The sequence below is a fragment of the Giraffa tippelskirchi genome, chromosome 3 (genome assembly GCF_054371585.1).
Source record: "Giraffa tippelskirchi isolate mGirTip1 chromosome 3, T2T-mGirTip1v1.2.pri, whole genome shotgun sequence".
Lineage (NCBI taxonomy): Eukaryota > Metazoa > Chordata > Mammalia > Artiodactyla > Giraffidae > Giraffa > Giraffa tippelskirchi.
The window spans coordinates 148,312,133-148,335,268 of NC_137277.1; the positions used below are offsets into that span (position 1 = coordinate 148,312,133).

Genomic DNA, 23,136 nt, shown 5'->3' on the forward strand with positions numbered 1-23,136 from the left:
ATCCATTGTCTTTCTTCAGGGTTTCTTTTCCTTGTTGATTTGCAGGAGACTTTTGTATATTCGAGGTATTTCTACTCCTGTGGCACAACCTGGGAACATGTACATGAAAGATGTGGTCCCTGCCTTTGTGAAGATCACAGCCTAGGATAGGAACCAGCCATAAAACAGCAGGACAGATATTGGGTGGATAATCAGGAGGCTGCAAGGAAAGAGCAAGGGGGCACTTCCTGGGCTAAGATTTAGCCACTAACAGGTTTTCATTCTGTGGCTGCCTTCTCACTCAGAGTTCTCAGGGCAGAGTCAAGGGAAGTTAAGGGCACGAAAGGAACACAGCACCCTTACCTAGCCCTCTGCAGGTGGAGGGGCATTTTCAGCTATCTCGTTAATCCTCTCGGCTGTGAACTTTGCCCTCTGAAAGCTAATTCTCCATTTGGGGAAAGAGAACAGGTAGTTTCAAAGAAGAGAGGTATTTTTTTAAATATATATTCTTTCTCTACTTTAATCATCAGAAAATAACTGATGAGAACCAAAAGGCAGGGCTAAAGTGAATTTTGTTCTCTGTTCTATCTCCAGGTCCCAGTCCGTGGTGAGGGCCCTGGGATTTTATTTTTCCTCTGGTGAGTTCAGCTGGACCTTTTGGGAGGAAACACTATGATTCTAGAGTTTTCTAGACCTAGACTGCTGAGGGTGAGATCTGGTGGCCTTGGGGTCATGGAGGTGATCTTGTATGTGAATGTAGATGGGGGAAACCATGAGAGTTTCTGTGGGGGTCAGTAGACCCTCTGAACCATAGTGAGGGCCCCATAGTTTCCAGAACTCGAGACCACTCAGGAGTGCTCAATGAGTATTATTGAAGGAAACCGCTGAAGTCTTAATAATGAACCCATAAAAATCTGTACATTTCTGAAAAGGAAAAGAAAGGGTTCTTAGCTATCATTCAGTTCAATTTTTTCCTTTTGGAATGCGGTACGGAGGCCCCGAAGAGAAAATGACCTGCCCAAAGTCATAGCCAGAGGCAAGTCTCACATGGCCAGGGTCCCCACCCAGCACCTACCTCCTAGTCCACGGGCTCCTTCTTGGAGGTGGAGATGGGGTTGCTGCCCGGAGGGTGGCCTGCCTCACTCAGCCTATGGTGACTCAGGAGTTTCGAAAACAGGAAGTAAGCGAGCTACGCTGTTGGTTCTTCATTTGACTCTAATTCCTGTCTTAGATGTACTCGGAGAAGAGGCCTGTGAAGTGGCTGCTGCTGTGAAGGTTCCAGGATCCACCTCTGGTAAGATATGATGGGACTTTGGAGAGGAAGGCCTTTGATTCTAGCTCTCTAGGCTACTGAGCATGGGATCTGGCAGGCTCAGGGCCCATAGGGTAATCCTTGTATTTGAGTGCAGATGGAGAAACTTGGAGAGTTAGCCGTACCTCTGAAGGCCGTGGTGAGGGTCCAGAGATCCCAGATGTCCGTGCCCCTCCAGCGTCGGTAGATGATGCATTCCTGGGTTTTAGAGGGGGAATACTCCAAGTATATTCATCTATACAGAGGCCACACCCTTATGCCAGCCAGACTAATCAAAGAACAGAAACCAAAATTCAAATCTCAACTGACTTTGTTGCTGTAGCTACCCGTCTGCCGACCCACAGACCACCAACATAAACACACACACACCTAAACAGACACACACAGAAACACCGACACAGTGCTAAGCACTCAATTATTCATTTATTTATCTTTGCGGTGTGGGGGTGGGGGGATTAAAAGGGTAAAGAACAGTACAGGGAATAATATAATGGCAATAGATTGATAATGAGTACTTGTGGAGTTACGCATTCATAGGTGGAGTTATGAATTTCATTCCAACGTTGGTTTGGAAATGTGAGATGAAGCATTTATAGGTGAAGTTATACATTTGTTCAGTTTGGTAGGTTCTAAATTTGGTTGGAATGTGGATACCTTTCCTGGGCTGTGTGATAGTGCTGGCTGGGGCCCTGCAGTGAACAGTGCCTGTATGGATCTCTGGCAGGTTCTGGGGGAACCCTGATTTGGAGTGGGAACCCCAATTCGGAATGGGAACCCCAATTTGGAGTGAACCTCCTGTACTGGAGTGAGTGGCCGTCCTATTTTCTAGGGCTTTAAGGCATGAGACTAACTTTCCAGTACTCTTGAGCTTTGAATGAGACACAGATTTTTGTCTCAGAAGAGGAATGCAAATTTTGGGCTTATTTTCTCCAGCTTTGAGGTAGTTTTCCATAAGGCTGAGAGAACTAAGATGCTGCTAGAATGTCATTAGAAGGATTGTTTGTGATTAGATGATATTTATTTGCAATTTAATTGTGGTGTAACAGGCAGTGCTAATTTGGGACTCTGGGATGAGGTGCTGAGGTTTAAATCCAGGTTCCAGCACATACTGTCTTGGTGGTAAGGTTATGACTTGCTCTCTACTTTAGTGGATTTGTTAAGAATTTTTGTTTGTGTGTTTCTTTTGGGAGTTTCTTTAAGAATTCCAAAGACTGTATAGTCCATGGGGTCACAAAGAGTTGGACACAACTGAGTGACTTTCACTTCACTTCACTTAGTCTTTTAAAATTTTAAGTAATTCATAATCTTTAAAAATATTTTTATTATGTGTCTTTATTAAATTTCTTCACTGGCTTCCAACTGCAATTAGAATAAAATCTAAATCTTTGCAGGGTCTGTCACTGAGCCTCTTGAGATGCTCGAATCTGGGCCTGATACCTTTCACTAGTTTATTTCTGAACTGATTTTTCATGGTAATAAAGTGAAGATGATAATAGCAATTTCTAGAGAGGATTGCAGTAAATGAGACAAGAAAAATATTTTTATGTTTATATGATTATATGTTATAAACATTTATATATCATAATGTAAACATTTGGCTATATACAAGTACTTTGGGGTACACATTATAAAAATAATAGATATAGTTACATATCATATAATACAAATATATGTATGTGGGCTTATTACTTAGATATTATATAATTGAAAGTAAAAGAAAACTTCTGAAGGCCTTTCCATTCTCACCCCTCTCCTCTATCTTGCATGCAATATAAATCAATATATTCAAATTGATATATTCTACATATGTATATGCATACAATACATTATATATGCATATACGTGAATAAAATTGGAAAAAACCCCACAAATGTGACCCCAAAATTACTTCTTAATTTTTCCAAGTGGTTTTTTTCTTTTAAAAGTTCTCTAAGGAACAAGTGTTACTTTTACTGTTTTAGGATGAGAAAAATAGAGCAATGAATATTCTTTTTAAAATATTACTCTAATAAAGTTTCTGGCTCATGAGCTCGTGTTGTAAACCCAGGTCCCATAAAAACAGAGGTGCGTTTTAGTTCCTCTTCCTATAAAGCCAGAATCTAGAGGTGGCCCGTGGTTAATGGTATAAAATCGACAGTAGGTAATAGTGCTTCCCAGGTACTACGAGCAGAGAGATGTGTGACCTAAACAAAGACAATATTATACCACAATGTGTTTTGGAAAACCTGGGTCAGGAAAGAAGCCTCGCCAGTACTTTCCATACTAAGTGTCCATTTTAATGTGATGTAAAAATCATTTAAAAAGCACTGCCAGGCTATTGCAAAGAAAATGAAATGACCTGGCTATAGAGGACAGGAGCCAATCATGTTATATTCAAACTCATGTCATTCTGGCTTTGGGTTGGAATTTTTTTATACATCAGAAAGTGCTATTGAACATGTAACAAAAGCCTTAAAAAGCTTCATGTCTTTCATCTCAATATTTCTAAGAAATTATTCCAATAAAATAATCAGAGTTGCATTGGAGATTTGCATTGTAAGATCATCCTAAATGTCATCACTGTCTCAATGGACATGAGTTTGAGCAAGTTCCAGGAGATGTGAAGGACAGGGAAGCCTGGCATGCTGCAGTCCATGGGGTTGCAAAGAGCCGGACACAACTAAGCAACTGAACAACGACAAAAATGTCATCAGAGACTGGTTAGATAAATTATTGCCCATTTGTATGATTAGATAACTTACAGATTTTCAAATCCATGTTGTAGAAAAAAAGACATCAAGCTGTACTTATAATTTTATCAATACACTTACACCTTAGAAACACAGTGTGTTCAAATAGGAGGGAAAATATATAAATAGTACATAAAATATTTGGTAGGAAAGACAGTAAGATATTATTAGGTAGTTATCTTTGTTTTTTTTTAAGTTATTTGTTTATTTGTTTACTTTTGGTCACGCTGGGTCTTCATTGCTGCCTTGGGCTTTCTCTAGTTGCAGCGAGTGGAGGCTACTCTCTGGTGGCGGTGCAGAGAGTGCTGTTGCATAGCACAGGCTCTAGGTACCCGGGCTAGTAGTTGTGGCACACAGGCTCAGTTGCTCTGAGGCATGTGGAGTCTTCCTGGACCAGGGATGGAAACTGTGTCCGCTGCACTGGCAAGCGGATTCTTATCTACTGTACCACTAGGGAAGTCCTATCTTTGTTTTTTATTTTGTAAGTTTTTTAAAAATTGAAGTATAGTTGATTTTCAATATTGTGTTAATTTCCGCTGCACAGCCAAGTGATTCAGTCATAAGCGCACACGTGCACGCACACACACACATACATATACGTTCTTTTTTTCAATATTCTTTTCCATTATGGTTTATCATAGGATACTGAATACAGTCTCAGCACTGTACAGCAGGACCTTGTTGTTTATCTATTCCATTTATAGGAGCTTACATCTGTTAACTGCAACCTCCCATTTCATCCCCGCCCCTACCCCCTCTCCCTTGGCAACCACAAGTCTGTTTCTGTTTCATAGATAGGTTTCATTTGTATTATTTTAGATTCCATAGATAAGTGATATCATATGGTATTCATCATTCTCTTTCTGATTTACTTCACTTAGTTCGACAATGTCTGATTGCTGCAAATGATATTATTTTTTATAGCTGGGTGATATTTCATTGTATACATATACCAGATCTTCTTTACTGGTTCATCTGTTGATGGACACTTAGGTTGCTTCCATGTGTTGGCTATTGTGAATACTGCTGCTATGAACATAGGGGTGAATGTATCCTTTTGGATTAGAGGTTTTGTCTGGATATATGCCCAGGAGGGGGATTGCTAGCTTATATGGTAATTCTATCTTTAGTTTTCTGAGGAACTTCCATACTATTTTCCGTAGTGGCTGTACCAACTTACATTCTCACCAACAGTGTAGGAAGGTTCCCTTTTCTCCACATCATCTCCAGCATTTGTTGTTTATAGAGTTTTTAGTGATGGCTGTTCTGGCTGGTGTAAGGGGTACCTCATTGTGATTTTGGTTTGCATTTTCTCTAATAATTAACGATGTTGAGCATCTTTGCATGTGCCTATTGGCCATTTATATTTTTCCTTTGGAGAAATGTCTCTCTGGGTCTTCTGCCCATTTTATAGTTGGGTTGTTTTTTTTGTTGTTGAGCTGTATGAACTGTTTGTATATTTTGGAAATTAAGCCCTTGTCAGTTACATCATTGGTAAATATTTTCTCCTATTCTGTAGATTGTCTTTTCATTTTGTTTTTGGTTTCCTTTGCTGTACAAAAGTTTGTAAGCTTGATTAGGCCCCATTTGTTAAGTTTTGTTTTTATTTCTATTGCCTTGGGAGACTGAAAACATTGGTACAATTCATGTCTGGAATGTTTTGGTTAGGGCTTTTAACTTTAGATGATAGAATTATAGGTGATTTTTATTCTCCTTTTATCTCTCCTGTACTTTCTAAAATGAATACAAAATGCATTGTTATCATAGTCAGAAAATCATATCAGAAAATAATTGTTATAATATCAGAAAATAACTGCAGAGGGAAAAAAAGGAGATTCTGCTTTCATTTGATTCTTTGGTTGATTTTATTCTGTAAAATGATGTTTTAGCAATGGTTAGAACTGGTTAAAAGATCTAAGGACACTGGACTTAATGTTACTAAGCAAAGCTGGACCCAGTTCAGATCCTTTCCAGATTCATATACTGGAATAAAAATAAGACTTTAAATAGAGCTTTTAATTTAAGTTCATGTACATTCAGCATAAGTAATACATGCAAATGGTAAAGATTCACACTGTGCAAAGGGTATAGAATGTAAAGCAAGTCTCTTCCTGTCCACCCCTGGGCCTCCCCCACCCTCAGACCTCTAGTTCCTCTCCTCTCAGGAAACCAATGTATTTTCTTCAAAGATCTGTGAATTAAAAAACTAGGCACTTTATGAGTTTGGTATGTCACTTTCCAGAATTTCTGTATCTTTTTTTTCCTGCTTTTATAAGTATGTCTATAATCACTTTTGAGTGTTCCTGAAAAGTAGCTGTATAATTCTTGGTTATATTGCAACTTGCTGTCTTCACTGATATAACACATCTTGACTATCTATGCATTTTAATTTCAGAAGGTGGAGGACATCTTCTTAAGTGCTGCACAACTTCCTGTGAATGACTATACTGTAGTTGACTTAGCCACTCCTTTATTGGAGGACTTTTGGGATGTTTCTAGTTGTTCAAGCTTACATATCATGCTGTGGTGATATGTATGAACCCTGTAGAGCATATGTGTGTTCCTATAGAGTATGATTTAAGGAATGAACTCACTAGTCTGTTCCCTGGAATGTCCAGCAGTTTTCTTTGTTGAACTTTGAACATATGCTTTTAGGTGCTGGCCAAATATTTAAGATATCAAAGTATTTTTATGATAATTGATTGCTTTTGCAGTGAATGATCTAGGCTCTGCAGTCTTTGTGAATCCAATGTAAAACAAAATGCATCTTCCCAAGACACTGTCCCTACAGTTTCCTAATCAAGAAAACACTTTGTCTAAACAGTAATGTCAGCTCTAGACCAAAAGGGTGAAAAAAAGTTTTGCCATGATTCCAATTCTAAAAAAGGAAATAATCAGAGATATGCCCAGGATATGTGAAAAAGTCTCTCAATGCAATATTATTTTAACAGTAAAGAAACAGAAAATTGCTTAAAATCAATTTTATTTCCACATGCTGGAATTCAAGAAATATTAAAAATATGCCAAAGAAGAATGTTTATGGTAAGGGTAAATGTTTATTCTAATTATTAAGTGGGTAAAAAAAACCCAGGTGTACATGCTTGTTTTTTATATAAATGTATCTTTATGTGTATGTGACGTATGATAATGACAACTGTGACCATGTTATAATTTATTGTATTTTCAATTTTTACCCATCCCCCTCAAAAAAGCCCCACTGTTCTATAATCAGCATTGGGAAGTTGGAGGTGTTTTTAAAAAGAAAAGCTAAAAAGCTTCAAAATCTTTCAGGCTACTTTAAAAGAAGTTATTTTTTTGTGGGCCACTTTTCAAAACTACTAAAATTTACCTTAATGTTTCTATTTTAACATCTGATGTACAAAGTACACAGGTCCTGGTTCACTCTATCACCCCTCAAGTGATAGTCAGGATTCATGGTTTCATCCAAGAATGTCAGTGAATGCAGGGAGCTTAAAAATTAAGGAGCCTTGTTTCAGGGAGGAAAGAGATCCAAACAGGTTAAGATTATCTGATGTCAAGCAAAATGCCCAGGGGCACAGAGTCTGTAGGAACAAGCAAATGATGGAGCTGAAGTTACAGGTTTTCTAGTTCAAGGTTCGCAGACAGCAGCCCTGAGGTAAGGGAGCATCTGAGTAAGCCTTCAAGGAAAAGTTCTTCAACTACGGAGAGGTTGAAAATCGCTGCTTCCAACTGAAGTTTCCAGTGAGAAAGCAGGAAAATTAGGAGGGTAAGAGAAGTGTTCAGGTTACATGAACACTTGTAACCACCTGCTGTGGGGCTGGTGGTGTCCAGCCCCACAGCCAAGGTGTCTCCTTTCTTTCAGGTGAACGAGCCCTTACTCATTAGCTGTTGGTCATTACTCTGCAAACATTATAGGTGTTACATATTCACAGTGGGGCTTCCCTGGTGCCTCAGAAGGTAAAGAATCTACCTGCAGTACAGGAGACTTGGGTTTGTTCCCTTGTTTGGGAAGATCCCCTGGAGAAGGGAATGGCTACCCACTCCAGTATTCTTGCCTGGGAAATCCTTTGGACAGAGGAACCTGGAGGGCTACAGTCCATGGGGTGGCAAAGAGACAGACGTGTCTGAGCGACTATCACTTTCACTTTCTTTCATACTCACACACTGCAGGAGAGGTTGTTCTTTTGATCTCACCTTACAGAGGAGAATCTCACCCTAAGAGGCTCTGAACTGCCCAAGCCTGGGCCAGGCCCACCCTGGGTTCTGGTCTAAGTTCTGTCTGAACCCACAGCCCCACTGCCTAGACACTCAGCTGCTGGTGAGATTCCTGGCTTTGACAGTGACCATGTAGACCACCTCGAGGAGTTATGTCCCAGTCTTGTTCCTATACTGTGTCTGACACGAACCCTGCTCCAAGGGCTCCTCGTGCCGAGAATACAGGCCTATCAGAGCAGGGAAGGTGAAGGAGAAATCCACAGTGATTCAAGGGGTTCAAGGGGGAAAACCCCAGATCCGAGGCTACTTGTGTGAAGATTGTCTGAGGTTTCCTGAAATGCAGCCCTCTCCTTTTCTTACCTGCTCAAACGTGTGTGTGTTAGTCATTTAGTTGTGTCTGACTCTAGGAGACCCGGTGGACTGTAGCCTGCAAGGCTCCTCTGTCCATGGAATTCTCCAGGCCAGAATACTGGAGTGGGTAGCTGTTCCCTTCTCCAGGGGATCTTCCTGACCCAGGGGTCAAACCCAGGTTTCCTGCTTTGCAGGTGAACTGTTTACCATCTGAGCCACCAGGGAAGCCCACTCAAACAAGTAAGTATGTGGAAATAAGGCTTCCCTGGTGGTTCAGTGATAACAAATCCACCTGCCAATGCAGGAGACATGGGTTCGATCACTGGGTCAGAAAGATTTCCTGGAAAAGGAAATGGCAACCCACTCAAGTATTCTTGTCTGGGAAATCCCATGAACAGAGGAGCCTGATGGGCTACAGACCATGGGGTCAAAAAAGGGTCAGACACGACTTATTGACTATACAATAGCAGCATGTGAAAATACCCCATAATTTGAGTTGAAAGGCTGACCAGGTTCTCCTGGGTTCCGTTTCCAGTCTTGGGTTCTTGACCAACTGAGAGAGCCAACCTTGAGGTGCTTAGGGGACAACACTGCATTGTGTCCTCCCACCACCATTGTTTCTGCCAGATCATTTCACTTTTCCCACCTCCAACCCTTCCAATTTGTCCTCCACACTTCATTTTATTTTTTAAGTATAATTTTTATTTTATACTGGAGTCTAGTTGATTTACAATTTTGTATTAGCTTCAGATGTACAGCAACGTGATTCAGTTATACATATATGTACGTCCCCCACACTTTAAATGTTAATACCAAATTGGATGACATCATTGTCGTGCTTATGATGCTTTCCTAGTTTCCTGTTACCTCCAGGACAGAGCCTGACCTCCTTGACCCATGATCTGGGCCCTTTATAATGGTTCCTGGCCACAGTTTCATCCCTTTGTCTCACCATTTCCTCTTTCAGACTCTTCATGGTTGCTTTTTAAACTCCCCATGCCTGTCTGAACTGACTTGAACGTTCTTGCCTCCATCTTTTGCATAAATTATTTTCTTCAAGAGTTGTCCTTCACCATCTTCTCCCCAAAGGTGACTTCTCTCCAGGAAGCCCTTCTCCTAGGTTGAGTTAAGGCTCTATTTCTCCTGTGCTCTGGTTACAACTCTCTGACCACTGATTAGTTTGTAAATCTATTTTCCAAAACAATGTTATGTTCCAAAATGATAATGAGAGTGGGAACCTGTTTGTTTGTGTTTTTTTCATTTTGTTTTTCTTCTTTCCTGTATCTTTAGCATAATGTCTGGCATATAGTAGATGTAATAGCATTTGATGAAGGAACAAACCAGTAAGTGGTAGTTTTCTTCCTCACCTGAAAATAACATTGTATTTTAACCTAGGTAACAACTACATTCTCCTGACACTTGAAAAGCATGAATTTCACCCAATGTCTCTATAATATCGGGGAGCAGCTGGGCAGTGACGACCTGGCTGCCCTCAAGTTCCTAAGCCGGGACCACATCCCATATAGGAAGCAGGAACCCATCAAGGATGCCTTGATGCTATTCCAGAGGCTCCAAGAGAAGAGAATATTGGAGGAAAGCAATCTGTCCTTCTTGAAGGAGCTGCTTTTCCGAGTGAATAGACTGGATCTGCTGCTTAACTACTTGGACACCAGTGAGGAGGAGATGAAGAGGGAGCTTCAGATACCCGGCAGGGCCCAGATCTCTGCTTACAGGTGGGGAGAACCTCCACGGTGTGGATCTGGGAGCTGTGGGTTTGAATGGACACATCTTTATGGGCAGGGCTGATGTTGTATGTAGGTTGTCTGTGTGGAGTGACTTTGGAGGCTCTGGTAAGAAGTTTCACCATGACCAGGTTAAGAAATGTAGAGACTTTATGTAGAATTCAGAGAAAAAAAATGTTAAAACCAATAAAGTAAAATTTTCTTTACAGAGTGAAACATTACCAATAGGTACATGTGCTAATTGCTTCAGTTGTGTCCGACTCTATGTGACCCTATGCACTGTAGCCCTCCAGGCTCTTCTGTCTATGAGGATTCTCCAGGCAAGAATACTGGAGTGGGTTGTCATTTCCTCCTCCAGGCGATCTTCCCAACGCAAGGATCGAACCTGCCTCTCTTATGTCTCCTGCATTGGCAGGCGGGTCCTTTACCACTAGCACCACCTGGGAAGCCACTGAAATTCAAATAGCCATGCTTTAAGCATTCTAACTGTCCTTCCTGTTACATGTCTGTTATCTTGATGCCTCTGCTTTGCTATATTCATACCATGCCCTTAACTTTGCCTATGATTAAGTACAGCATTGCAGCTTCCCACTCGAGAACTCGTCCCATCTACTTGTGGATGACTATGAAATTCTCCACAGGGTTTTAAGCTTTTATTACACACTTTAAGGCTTGTGTTATCAAGTTCTTCAGTGAGGTGTGTGCTGCCAGTCATTCTAGATTGGCCAGGCTGGACCCCCACAATGACTGTTTTTTTTTTAATGGTATAAGATTATCATTTTTTTTAAAAAATGATTCATTTATGTACTTACTTATGGTTGTGCTGGGTCTTCAGGGCTGCACCTGGGCTTTTTTTTTTTTTCTCTAGTTGTGGTGAATAGGGGTTACTCTTTGTTGCAGTGCACTGACTTCTCATTGTGGTAGCTTCTCTTGTTGCAAAACGTAGGCTCTAGGCGGGTAGGCTTCAGTAGTTGCAGGACTCTGGCTTGGTTGTTTCAGTGCACATGCTTAGTTGCTCCACAGCAAGTGGAATCTTCCCCAACCAGGGATAGAACTCATGTCCCCTGCACTGGCAGGTGGATTCTTACCCACTATACCACCAGAGAAGTCTTAAGATAATCATTTCTAATCTATCTCTGGCCATACAATGGAAACCCCCACTGTAATAACCAATCATCCTAAAGGTTAAACAGCTTCCACAATTTCACTTCATAAGCCAGTCTACAACACCCAATGACTGCTTAATCCCCATGACTCCAGATGCTGTCAGAAGAACGGCAGTGGCTTGGGCTGTCTGTCTTGCCAAAGGCTTGACACAGTAGAGAAATTATTTTTCTAATTGTTCTGGAGCCTATGGGCCTGAAATTGGGGTGTTAACATGACGGGTTCCCTTTTGGAGGCTCTAAGGGAGAATCTATTTCATGCTCCTCTCCTGGCTTCAGGTAGTTGCAAGCAATCCTTGGTGTCCTCCTTTCAGATGCATCACTCCAATCTCTGCATCTCTCTTCATCTTGTAGTCTCTCCTGTGTGTCTGTGTCTAAAGTTCCCTCTTCTTTTAAAGACACCAGCCATTGGGTTAGGGCCACCTTAATCCAGTCTACAGATGGACAAGGTAATGGGGGTGTGAGGGGCCCAACATCAAAGGGTGAGGGGCAGGGCAACTGGGTATGTTTGGAGAGGAATGGGGAGATGGTGGTAAGGCGTGGCCAGAGATGAAGAGGCAGACTAGGCTCAGTTCACAAAAGCCTGTATTCCAGGAGGAGGTGTTTGGGCTTCCTATTGAAGGGAGTGGCTGGGAGAACATTAGTCAATGTTAATTGAAGAATTATAACTGATGTGTGTTTTGAAAAGTATAATATCCAAAATCAAAGTTTTTTTTTCTTTCTGTGCAACAAGATCTTGATCTTATAGTGAAGGACAAGGGAAAAACACAATTCACTCAATTGATACTAACTGAAAGTTAAAATTGGGGAACTTTTAAAAAATTTAAATTAAATTAAAAATTATTTATTTAGTTATTTTTGGCTGTGCTGGGTCTTCATTGCTGCATGCAGGCTTTCTCTAGTTGCAGAGAGTGGAGGCTACTCTTCATTATGGTATGCTGAATCTAGGGCTTGCAGGCTTCAGTAGTTGCAACTCTTGGGCCCTAGAGCATGGGCTCAGTAGTTGTGGCACATGGACTTAGTTACCCTGAGGCATGTGGGATCTTCCTGGACCAGAGATCGAACCTGTGTCCCCTGCATAAGCAGGTGGATTCTTAACCACTAAACCACCAGGGAAGTCCCTGGGGAATTTGAATTCCATTAAGAGTGGGATAGTTGAGCCTGAGCCATGAGTCTTCAGTGTCGCTACACCAGCCTCTTTCCAAGGACTCAACTCATAAATCATGTCATTAGCTGGTTTTATTTTAAAGGGAGGCCAGAGGATCAAGTCCACGTGACTCCATATATCAGATGGGAAATAATGTAAGAAAGTTAAAGTGTTTCTATTTCCCACTATAGGATCCTGCTTTTCCAGATTTCAGAAGATGTGAACAAAGTGGAATTGAAGGCCTTTAAGTTTTTTTTGAGCCAGGAGATTGCCAAATGTAAGCTGGATGATGACATGGTAAGATCTGGTGTCTCACCTGAGGTGTAGCCCTGAGGGTGAGTCAGCCGGTGGGGATTTCTGAGACTAAAGAGAGCTCTTGTCAGTAAAAGCAACCTGAATTCTCACTTTTTAACCAAGGGAAAAGAATGCTGTCTGGAATGAGCTGTAGATATGATGCCTTTGTATAATATAAGCTGCTGCTCACATTAATTATCAGGGACAGCACAGAGTGAGGAACAAAGGGAGAAGGCTGGTTGTGGGAGCCCAGGTCAGTGTGGGGGCCTGCAGAGCCAGAAGAGCCAGTGGTGGGCCTGAGACTATTGCCCCACTTCTTCAGTCTCTGAAAAACCTGGGACCTGGAACTCTGTGTGTGTCTATACATATGCGTGTCTGTACTGCGATGTAATGCTGTATGTGTGTGTGTGTGTGTGTGTGGTATGGTGTGTCTATACTTATGTGTGTCTGTGCTGCAATGTAATGCTGTATGTGCGTGTGTTTGTGTATGTGTGTGTGTTGTTGAGGACCCTCAGCCTGGAGGTGATTGGGTGCCAGAGGCAATATAGGGTGTGAGGCAGTTCCCAGGGCTGTTGCCATGGGGACTGGGCTGCTGCATCTCAGCCATGCACCTGGGCTGCTTCACTATCTTCACATAGAAGTGTCCATAGATGGTTGGGCCTGGGGACTGGGTGACATCTGAGGTGACTTCTTTTCTGTCTTATTTCTGTCTTTTTGGGCCAGAAAACATGAATTCCCTCCCTGATAATTTATTGATTGGCTTTATAAGACCAGGATAGCCTCTTAAGAAGATCAGCTTGGGAAGCTAGGCGGGTGTCTAGTTTGGAGAAAGTGGAAATAAAAAAAATAATAATCTAAAAGTCAGTAAAACTCCATCCTGTTTTCTAACCTAACCTCTCCTCCCTCTAGACTTTGCTTGATATTTTCGTGGAGATGGAGAAGAGGACCATCCTAGCGGAAAAAAACTTGGACACCCTGAAAAGAATCTGTGAGCAGGTCAACAAGAGCCTGCTGAAGAAAATCTATGTTTATGAAGAGTTAAGAAAAGGTATAAATAACCTGAGAGCTGTGAATCAGCAAAACATAGTCTTAAATTGACAGATGTTTCTATGTCACAACTGTTTCTAATCAAATATGTGTATGTTTCTTTTAAAATTCAGAAAGAAGAATGAGCCTTGAAAGAGATCCAGATGAATTTTCAAGTGGTAATATTTGCAGATATGTTTTCAAGGTCTATTTAGTTAATTTACTTCCCAGGTGGCTCTAGTGGTAAATATGCCTCCTGCCAGTGCAGGAGATACAAGAGATGAGGGTTCAATGTCTGGGTCGGGAAGATCCCATGGAGAAGGAAATGGCAACCCACTCCAGTATTCTTACCTGGAAAATCCCATGGACCGAGGAGCCTGGTGGGCTACAGTCCATAGGGTCGCAAAGAGTCGGACACGACTGAGTGACTAAACTACAAACCTCATCGTCTCCTCTCTACAACGTTTACCACGTCTGCATCTTAATGGACCTGCTCTCCTAATAGCAGTGACTACTAGTCATCTTCCCTGCACATTGGAAGATGTAAAAGGAGTTGGCAAAAGGCAGAGACCCTGTAGCCTCAGGCTGGCAAGTTTGAAATACAGGCAGAGTGAGTCAGTAGTAAGGTTTCCCTTATTCTGTGGACTGCAAGTATATTATGTTCAAGGTGGTCAGTGAATTTACATTTTAAAAGGGACCTTATGTTGTCCTGGGTGCCATCTCTTTCCTAACCAGTATCTTCCCTGCCACATTTCATTCCAGATATGTCACAATCGCTTCCAGAGGAGGGCTCCTCTGAGATGCTGGCCATGTCAGACTCTCCAGGAGAACAGAACAGTGAGTTCCAGGTAACAGGAAATTTCCATTCCTTTCCCCTTTTGTGCTGCAGATTCTAGTTATTGCATTCCTGAGCTTTTGTTTTCTTTCCCCGAATAAACTAATAAGGGACAGAAACTTAATGAAAAGTGTTGAGAACTATAGAAAAATTTCACAAATGCACAAATTTAAAATGTGACTTTGGAATTTGGTAAAGGTGATCTCTTTGGTTTCCTGTGTGTTAAATGTCTATTTTAAAACCAAAGATGTTGGAAGAGTTGGAGGACAGAGGAGTAGGGAGCCTCTAACCTGATCTCTTTAGCAGCTGCCTCAGCCTAAATGGGAGGGGGCTTTGGTGGGCGAGAGTCAAGCAGGACTGGAAAAAGCAAAGTCTTCGTTTAGCTTGGCATTTCAAAACTGTTTCTCCTTTGTGATTAGGCGTAAGCAGCAAATGTTCACGATCTAGTCATCTCTGTTTTCCTCCCATTGAGCAGGTCCAAGAATTGCCTTTCCTGGTATCACTTCTGTTTCTGTAGCCTTCAACACTTTACCACCTTCTTACTCAGCAGCCCATTCACTCTTCCCAGGGAAGCAGAGGAATTGCTATAAGCCAAAAGTCTAATGAGAAAAACTTGAAATTAAGCTTAGGAGAGACCATTCATTAATAGACTCCTGAGCAAATTACCAGACCTCTCTTGGTATGAGCATCAAGGATTAGCCAGAGTCATGTGGCACTTTGTAAACAGTAAAGCACTCTTCTGACGTCGTCCCCACCCATCAGCTAATGACACCAAGGCCAAGAGAGATTCGATAACTTGTCCCAAGTCTTGAGGTTATTGAGCCAGGAATTTGGCGCCCTAGTCTGGGGCCCTTTCCTCTACCTTGCATGGATTTCCCAATAAATGCTAAATATCTCAGTGCTAAAACAGCTCTGGGGAAATAAGGAGGTCACAGGGTCACTGTCAAGTGCTGGATATTGTAACTCATAGCATAACCCATCTGTCTCCTCCAGTTACTGTGGTCCTCAGAGCCAAGTTAAGCCATCAGCTTTAAAAATCCTGGGACCATGCTGTGTCGTGTGATGGATAGGTCCTCAGCTATTAGCCCAGAGCATGGATGAGATGATCAGAGAGCCAAGAGAATCACAAGGTCACAAAGGGGCAGCCTAAAGACAGCACTATAATAGTCCTTAGTCCAGCAACTCCTGATTGAGCTCTCTCAAATGAATAATAAATCCTAGTCCCTGGTACAGATGTTCTGTGCCTTGAGCAGAGATGAGAATAAATAATACTAATACAATATGACAACAACACTATCAATATAAGTACAAATGCTCAAGAGACCCAAATATTGGGACACTGACTTTACACACTAAACTGTGGGGAAGAAGTCTGGGGATCTTTTGTCAGGGGAATGAATGGAAACTTGTTCCTTACGGGAGCAGTGCCAAGTTGGGGTGGGGCCATGGAAAGTGCATTCACATCCCAGTTGGGCTTGGGTGATGCCTAACCAGAGCTAACCCAGAGAGTCAGCTCCTGGGTTGGATTTTTGTTTTCCAGACATCCGACACAGTTTACCGAATGACAAGCAAACCTCGGGGATACTGTTTGATCTTTAACAATCATGATTTTAGCAGAGCACGGAAGGAGGTGCCCAAACTTCACAACATTAAGGATAGGAATGGAACAAACTTGGATGCAGGTACAGTAGAATAGAAAAAAGAAATGAAATATTTCTAATACCTATGTTTTTGTTGAAAAGGGAGAACAAAAGCTATATCAACAGGGCCACATGTTTCAAAAAGGTGGATATAATCATATTTCCCTGTGGACATGAAGAACATTCTTTTATATTTGCTAGTTTTCTGCTTTTGTTTTTTTTTTTAATTCATTTTTAAAATCAAAGCGATATATTTATAAAGATAAAATATTAAATCTTACTAAAAGGCTATAAGCAACAATAAACTTTGTTTTTATTTATTTTTGGCTACACTAGGGCTGCGTTGCTGCATCCAGTCTTTCTCTAGTTGCAGCTAGTGGGCTTCTTGCGTTGGCTTCTCTTGTTGTGGCTTGAGGACTCTAGAGCGCGGGCTCAGTAGTTGTGGCTCATGAGCTTAGTTGCCCAGTGGCATGTGGGATCCTAGTTCCCGGACCAGGGAACAAACCTGGGTCCCCTGCATTAGCAGGTGGATTCTTAACCACTGGATCACCAAGGAAGTTCCTAAACTTCATTTTTAATTCAACTAAATGCATAGAGCTTCTGGAGAGTGTATTAGGTGTTGTGTGAAAACATTGCTTTGGTATGGACCATTTGCGGAAGTTGGGCTCTGAGTGCAGAGGAAATTGAGTTCTCAACATAAATAGCATTTTCAAATGTTAAACTAACCAGAAATCCTTTGGCTCAGTCTTTTCCAGCTAACACTGAGATCTTACAGGTTGAATAAAAAATAATTTGCATCATGTAAATGTAGATATGATGACAACTAAAAGCGATAAAAGAAATAATCCAACTCAATCCATAGTGATATTAAGAATTTCAACTTGATGAAAGAATTTTTGAAAATGGTGTTTATGAGTCATAATATCAGGTAATGACTTATTTTCTTAAATAGAGTAGCACTTAGAAAATTAATACAGGTTGATTTTAATCATCAGGACTCCGTGAATGTTTTCTGTTAACATTTGTTTATTCAAGCAAGTCTATTCTAAGGTTTTTAAACAGCCATAGAGCTTAAGTTCATTGGCTACATCATTTATCATCATATATCTTGGCTTATTTTAATAAGAAAGGAAGCATATTAAAGAATATTATATTTACATAGTACTGGTAATGTAGGGACCTAACAGAAGCAGAAGATATTAAGAAGAGGTGGCAAGAATACACAGAAGAACTATACAAAAAAAGATCTTCATGACCCAGATAATCACAATGGTGTGATCACTCACCTAGAGCCAGACATCCTGGAATGTGAAGTCAAGTGGGCCTTAGAAAGCATCACTACCAACAAACTAGTGGAGGTGATGGAATTCCAGTTGAGCTATTTCAAATCCTGAAAGATGATGTTGTAAAAGTGCTGCACTCGATATGCCAGCAAATCTGAAAAACTCAGCAGTGGCCACAGGACTGGAAGAGGTCAGTTTTCATTCCAATCCCAAAGAAAGGCAATGCCAAAGAATGCTCAAACTACCACACAATTGCACTCATCTCACACGCTAGTAAAGTAATGCTCAAAATTCTCCAAGACAGGCTTCAGCAATACGTGAACCGTGAACTTCCAGATGTTCAAGCTGGTTTTAGAAAAGGCAGAGGAACCAGAGATCAAATTGCCAACATCCGCTGGATCATTGAAAAAGCAAGAGAGCTCCAGAAAAACATCTATTTCTGCTTTATTGACTATGCCAAAGCCGTTGACTGTGTGGATCACAATAAACTGTGGAAAATTCTGAAAGAGATGGGAATAGCAGACCATCTGACCTGTCTCTTGAGAAACCTGTATGCAGGTCAGGAAGCAACAGTTAGAACTGGACATGGAACAACAGACTGGTTCCAAATAGGAAAAGGAGTACGTCAAGGCTGTATATTGTCACCCTGCTTATTTAACTTATATGCAGAGTACATCATGAGAAACACTGGGCTGGAAGAAACACAAGCTGGAATCAAGATTGCCGGGAGAAATATCAATAACCTCAGATATGCAGATGACACCACCCTTATGGCAGAAAGTGAAGAAGAACTAAAGAGCCTCTTGATGAAAGTGAAAGAGGAGAGTGAAAAAGTTGGCTTAAAGCTCAACGCTCAGAAAACCAAGATCATGGTATCTGGTCCCATCACTTCATGGCAAATAGATGGGGAAACAGTGTCAGACTTTATTTTTTTGGGCTCCAAAAGCACTGCTGATGGTGACTGCAGCCATGAAATTAAAAGACGCTTACTCCTTGGAAGGAAGGTAATGGCCAACCTAGATAGCATATTTAAAAGCAGAGACATTACTTTGCCAACAAAGGTCTGTCTAGTCAAAGCTATGGTTTTTCCAGTGGTCATGTATGGATGTGAGAGTTGGACGGTGAAGAAAGCTAGGTTTCTAGCTTTGCTGAAGAATTGATGCTTTTGAACTGTGGTGTTGGAGAAGACTCTTGAGAGTCCCTTGGACTGCAAGGAGATCCAACCAGTCCATCCTAAAGGAGATTAGTCTTGGGTGTTCATTGGAAGGACCGATGTTGAAGCTGAAACTCCAATACTTTGGCCACCTCATGCGAAGAGTTGACTCATTGGAAAAGACCCTGATGCTGGGAAGGATTGGGGGCAGGAGGAGAAAGGGACGACAGAGGATGAGATGGTTGGATGGCATCACTGACTCGATGGACATGGGTTTGGGTAATCTCCGGGAGTTGGTGATGGACAGGGAGGCCTGGCGTGCTGTGATTCATGGGGTCGCAAAGTGTCAGACACAACTGAGTGACTGAACTGAACTGAACTGAACTGGTAATATATAGATTTCTACTGCTTCAACTAAATGGTATAAATGTTTAAGAACACCAAGTGCTCATCATCCACAATAGAAACTGAATACAAAGGTCTAAAATTTATAAATAAATAAATAGAAATGTACCCAAATTCATTACAAAATGGAGGCTAACCACCCCCCCAAATAGTTAAAAGTTGAAAGTGGTTACCTTCACAGAAGTGGTGGACAGAATATAACTGGGTAGTAGGAAAGAGTAGAGAAGGGGTAACTTTTTTGTAATAAGTCTTTTAGTTCTACTTGCCTTTTTAAACATTCATATCTTTTATTTTGATGAACAGCTGTGAGAGGATACAGGATAACATAAGTATGGATTTTGTATTAAAAATTTGTTTTGCTTTCTTTCTGGTTATGTAAGTAGTACAGTTAGTTTTTAGACTGGTTCGGTAGTAAGCCTTAATAATAGCTTACCCTTCTTGTATACTAGTTGAGAAAAGACAATAGCAGTCTCCCCTTTCTCATTTGCCTCAGAACTGGGAAATGTTTGCAGCTAGTGGCAGTAAATATTAGAAGCCTATGGAATCCAGCCACTAATACAGAGGGTCTTGTTCTTAAATTCTGGTTCAAATTCTTATCTGATCAATGTTCTCTCTAGTTCTAGGTTGTGGTCTGGGAATTACTGTAGTATACTATTGGCTTTTCTTTCTTTTGTTTTCAAATAAATTTATTTATTTTTGGCTGCATTGGGTCTTCATTTCTGCATATGGACTTTCTCTAGTTGCAATGAGTGGGGGCTACTCTCTCTGTGGTGTGTAGGCTTCTCATTGTGGTGGCTTCTCTTCTTGCAGAGCATGGACGCTAGAGTATGCAGGCTTCAGTTGTTGCTATGCCCTGGGCTTAGTTGCTCCAAGGAATGTGGAACCTTCCTGGACCAGGATCTAACCCATACCCCCTGCAGTGGCAGGCAGATTCTTAACCACTGGACCACCAGGGAGGTCTGATATGATTTTTCTTGTTTCACTTTTCAGAAGCTTTGGACAAGACCTTTCGTGAACTTCATTTTGAGATAGTGCACTACAAAGACCAAACAGCGAAGGAAATCTGTGAGGTTCTGAAATCCTACCAGAAGAAGGACCACAAAAACAAAGACTGCTTCATCTGCTGCATCCTCTCCCATGGAGACAAGGGCATCATCTATGGCTCCGATGGGCAAGAAGCCCCTATCTACGAGCTGACCTCTTACTTCACTGGGTTAAAATGCCCTTCCCTTGTTGGCAAACCCAAAATCTTTTTTATTCAGGCTTGTCAAGGGGATAACTACCAGAGAGGTATAGCTGTTGAGACCGACTCAGAACAGATGGAAGCCTATTTAGAAATGGATTCATCACCTCAGAAGAGATATATCCCAGATGAGGCTGACTTTCTGCTGGGGATGGCCACTGTGAACAACTGTGTTTCCTACCGAAGCACCAAGGAAGGGACCTGGTATATCCAGTCACTTTGCCAGAGCCTGAGAGAAAGATGTCCTAGGTAATTTTTGCTTATTCAATCCTACATTCGTCTCCAAATGTCTAGTTGTGGATCACATAGCTGATTCTCGGGTCAGTTGCAGAGTGAAAGAGACAGCAAGTGTTAAGATCTTTAGTTCACAGATGGAAAAACCTGAGATGCTTACTGAGGATTTTCTTTTATTTAGCACTTCAAAGGACAATCAGTATATCATAGAGCTGGAGAGATGGCAAAATCGTTTAGTACAGCTCTGTTTTTAGGCAGAAACACGACTGAACCCACTCAACGAGTTTGGAATTTCAATGTTTAACATTCTCTTACTCGGTCAAAAGTGAAAGTGTTAGTTGCTCAGTTGTGTCTGACTCTTTATGACTCCATAGACTGTAGCCCACCAGGCTCCTCTGTCCATGCAATTTTCCAGGCAAGAATACTGGAGTGGGTTGCCATTTCCTCCTCTAGGGTATCTTCCCAACCCAAGAGCGAACCCAGGTCTCCTGCATTGCAGGTGGATTTTTTTTTTTTAAACGATCTAAGCCACCAGGGAAACCTTCTGTAATAGCTCACCCACCTCAAACCCTCTTGTGGGAGTTAAGAGCCACAGAATAGAAACCTTTTATATTCCCACTAATTTGACTGCTTTGAAGCCCACAAAATGTGGGAAATTATCTTTTCCTCATTTATATCTTATGTTTCCATTAGTTAAATGATAGTTTTGTACGGCTTAGTCCGCCTAATGTACATACAATCAGCAAATAAATAGCAAGAACTCCTCTTCAAGTTGCTTCTAGTTTTGTGTCTCATTATGTTTTAAGTGTGTGAAGAGCAAAAATTGTCCATGGAAGAGAAAGGACTGAAAGAGAACTGTAACATCCAGGCTACATTTTCATTTTGTAACTTAGACAGTGAATGAACCTGCAAGGTTCCAGGGAGCTAGCTACAGAGGTGAATGAACAGGTTGCCCAACTAAACTGATAAGAGGTGCTGGTGAGAAAGGGGTGGAGTTGCTGCAGGAGACATTCAATTTCCACTTGCTTCAAGTTTGATGGGGCCATCAATGAATCCACAGAAGCAATGCCAATTTGAGGCAGAGGATGTTGAGGGGCCTTGAGGAGATTAGTGGGTAAGTGACATAGTACTTGGAGTAGAGTGAGGTACAAATAGGTCAGGAGGGAAAGAAACCAAATCCAGTGTTGACACTGAGCTTTCTGATGGTCGTAAGATCCCGAGTAAACCAAAGGTAAGTTATAAAGCTCTGAGAACTTCTTTACCTAGAAAGCTGTGGTAGGCCTTGGTTTAACACCTTATGAATTCAAATGCCTGATGTTTTGAGGGAAATAATTATCACAGCAGATGATAGTGATTTCTTCCCACAGATGGTCACAAGGTTCTGTTACATTTTTCAGGGGTGAAGACATTCTCACCATCCTAACCAAGGTGAACTTCGAAGTAAGCAATAAGGATGACAAGAAAAATATGGGCAAACAGATGCCACAACCTACTTTCACACTGCGAAAAAAACTCTTCTTTCCTCTTAATTGATGCTATTATTTAGTTGTATAACTAGACAATAGTTATGTAACTGAACAATAGTTACAATGCTGCTACTTTATTCTCTTTTTTCTTCTTTTTATTTTCAAATAGCTGGAAGAGCATGGGAGTCCAAACAACATAATTTTTATGCAAATTCAAGCCTAAATCTCTGGCTTTGTAGACAGTAACTAGACAGTCATAACTGTGGACTTGATTTCAATTGTGTTTTTAATTTGATGAAAAGGTTTAAAAATGAACTAAAATAGATACAAAAAACACAGTAAGTTTAAAAGAAATATCAAAGATCATGGAGGGAGATTTTTGTGATCTGACCTAGCTAAAAAACTCCCTCAACTGTTGAGGTTCAGGGTATAAAGCTCCCGCATCCAGTCTGATTGCTGCTGCTGAGTCTGATAAGCTATCCTGGAAACACATTACCCCCCTCTTAGCCAACCTCCTTGTAGTACTTTTCAGTGGTGAAAACCACCACTCTTTAGACTTCAGTTTCAAAACCTTAGCGATTATTTTCCTCTTTAATTTGTTTTGTACTTCCAGTAGGTCTTTTCCCAAGCTATCTTTTATACTAATTTGCAAGACTTTTTAAATAAAAAAATTTTTAAATTCATATATTAAAGATTTAAAAAATATCAAATAATTTTTGTTTTTTTTAGAATCTTTGCAAGCTAACTTTCAGCTTTTATATACATGCTTCTGCAGTGCTAAACATGATTTGCTTTTTTGCTAACAATGCAGTACACCTTTTATATGTTTGCTGTTTCTTTATATGTTCAACTGACTTTAAATCTTTAGTAATTAATAATTAGTAATGTAATAAATATTTTTGACAGAATAAAATATAATTTTATCATGCTATTCCTT

At 41.0% G+C, this 23,136-nt stretch overlaps 1 protein-coding gene across 3 annotated transcripts; it reads left to right on the forward strand.

Moving 5' to 3' along the window:
• The first annotated feature begins 1,212 nt into the window (after positions 1-1,212).
• CASP8 (caspase 8) lies at positions 1,213-23,128 on the forward strand. 3 transcript variants are annotated; one of them, XM_081581879.1, is made up of 9 exons: positions 1,213-1,273; positions 9,964-10,301; positions 12,812-12,917; positions 13,824-13,962; positions 14,075-14,119; positions 14,703-14,788; positions 16,316-16,457; positions 20,247-20,748; positions 22,131-23,128. In XM_081581879.1, the coding sequence occupies exons 2-9, from the start codon at positions 9,997-9,999 to the stop codon at positions 22,264-22,266; spliced, it is 1,461 nt and encodes a 486-aa protein (XP_081438005.1). In that variant the 5' UTR covers positions 1,213-1,273; positions 9,964-9,996; the 3' UTR covers positions 22,267-23,128. The 3 variants fall into 3 exon arrangements, with proteins under 3 accessions (XP_081438005.1, XP_081438006.1, XP_081438007.1); XM_081581880.1 differs by having other exon boundaries at positions 10,095-10,301; XM_081581881.1 differs by lacking the exon at positions 14,075-14,119 and having other exon boundaries at positions 13,824-13,982; positions 14,676-14,788.
• Positions 23,129-23,136: the final 8 nt, after the last annotated feature.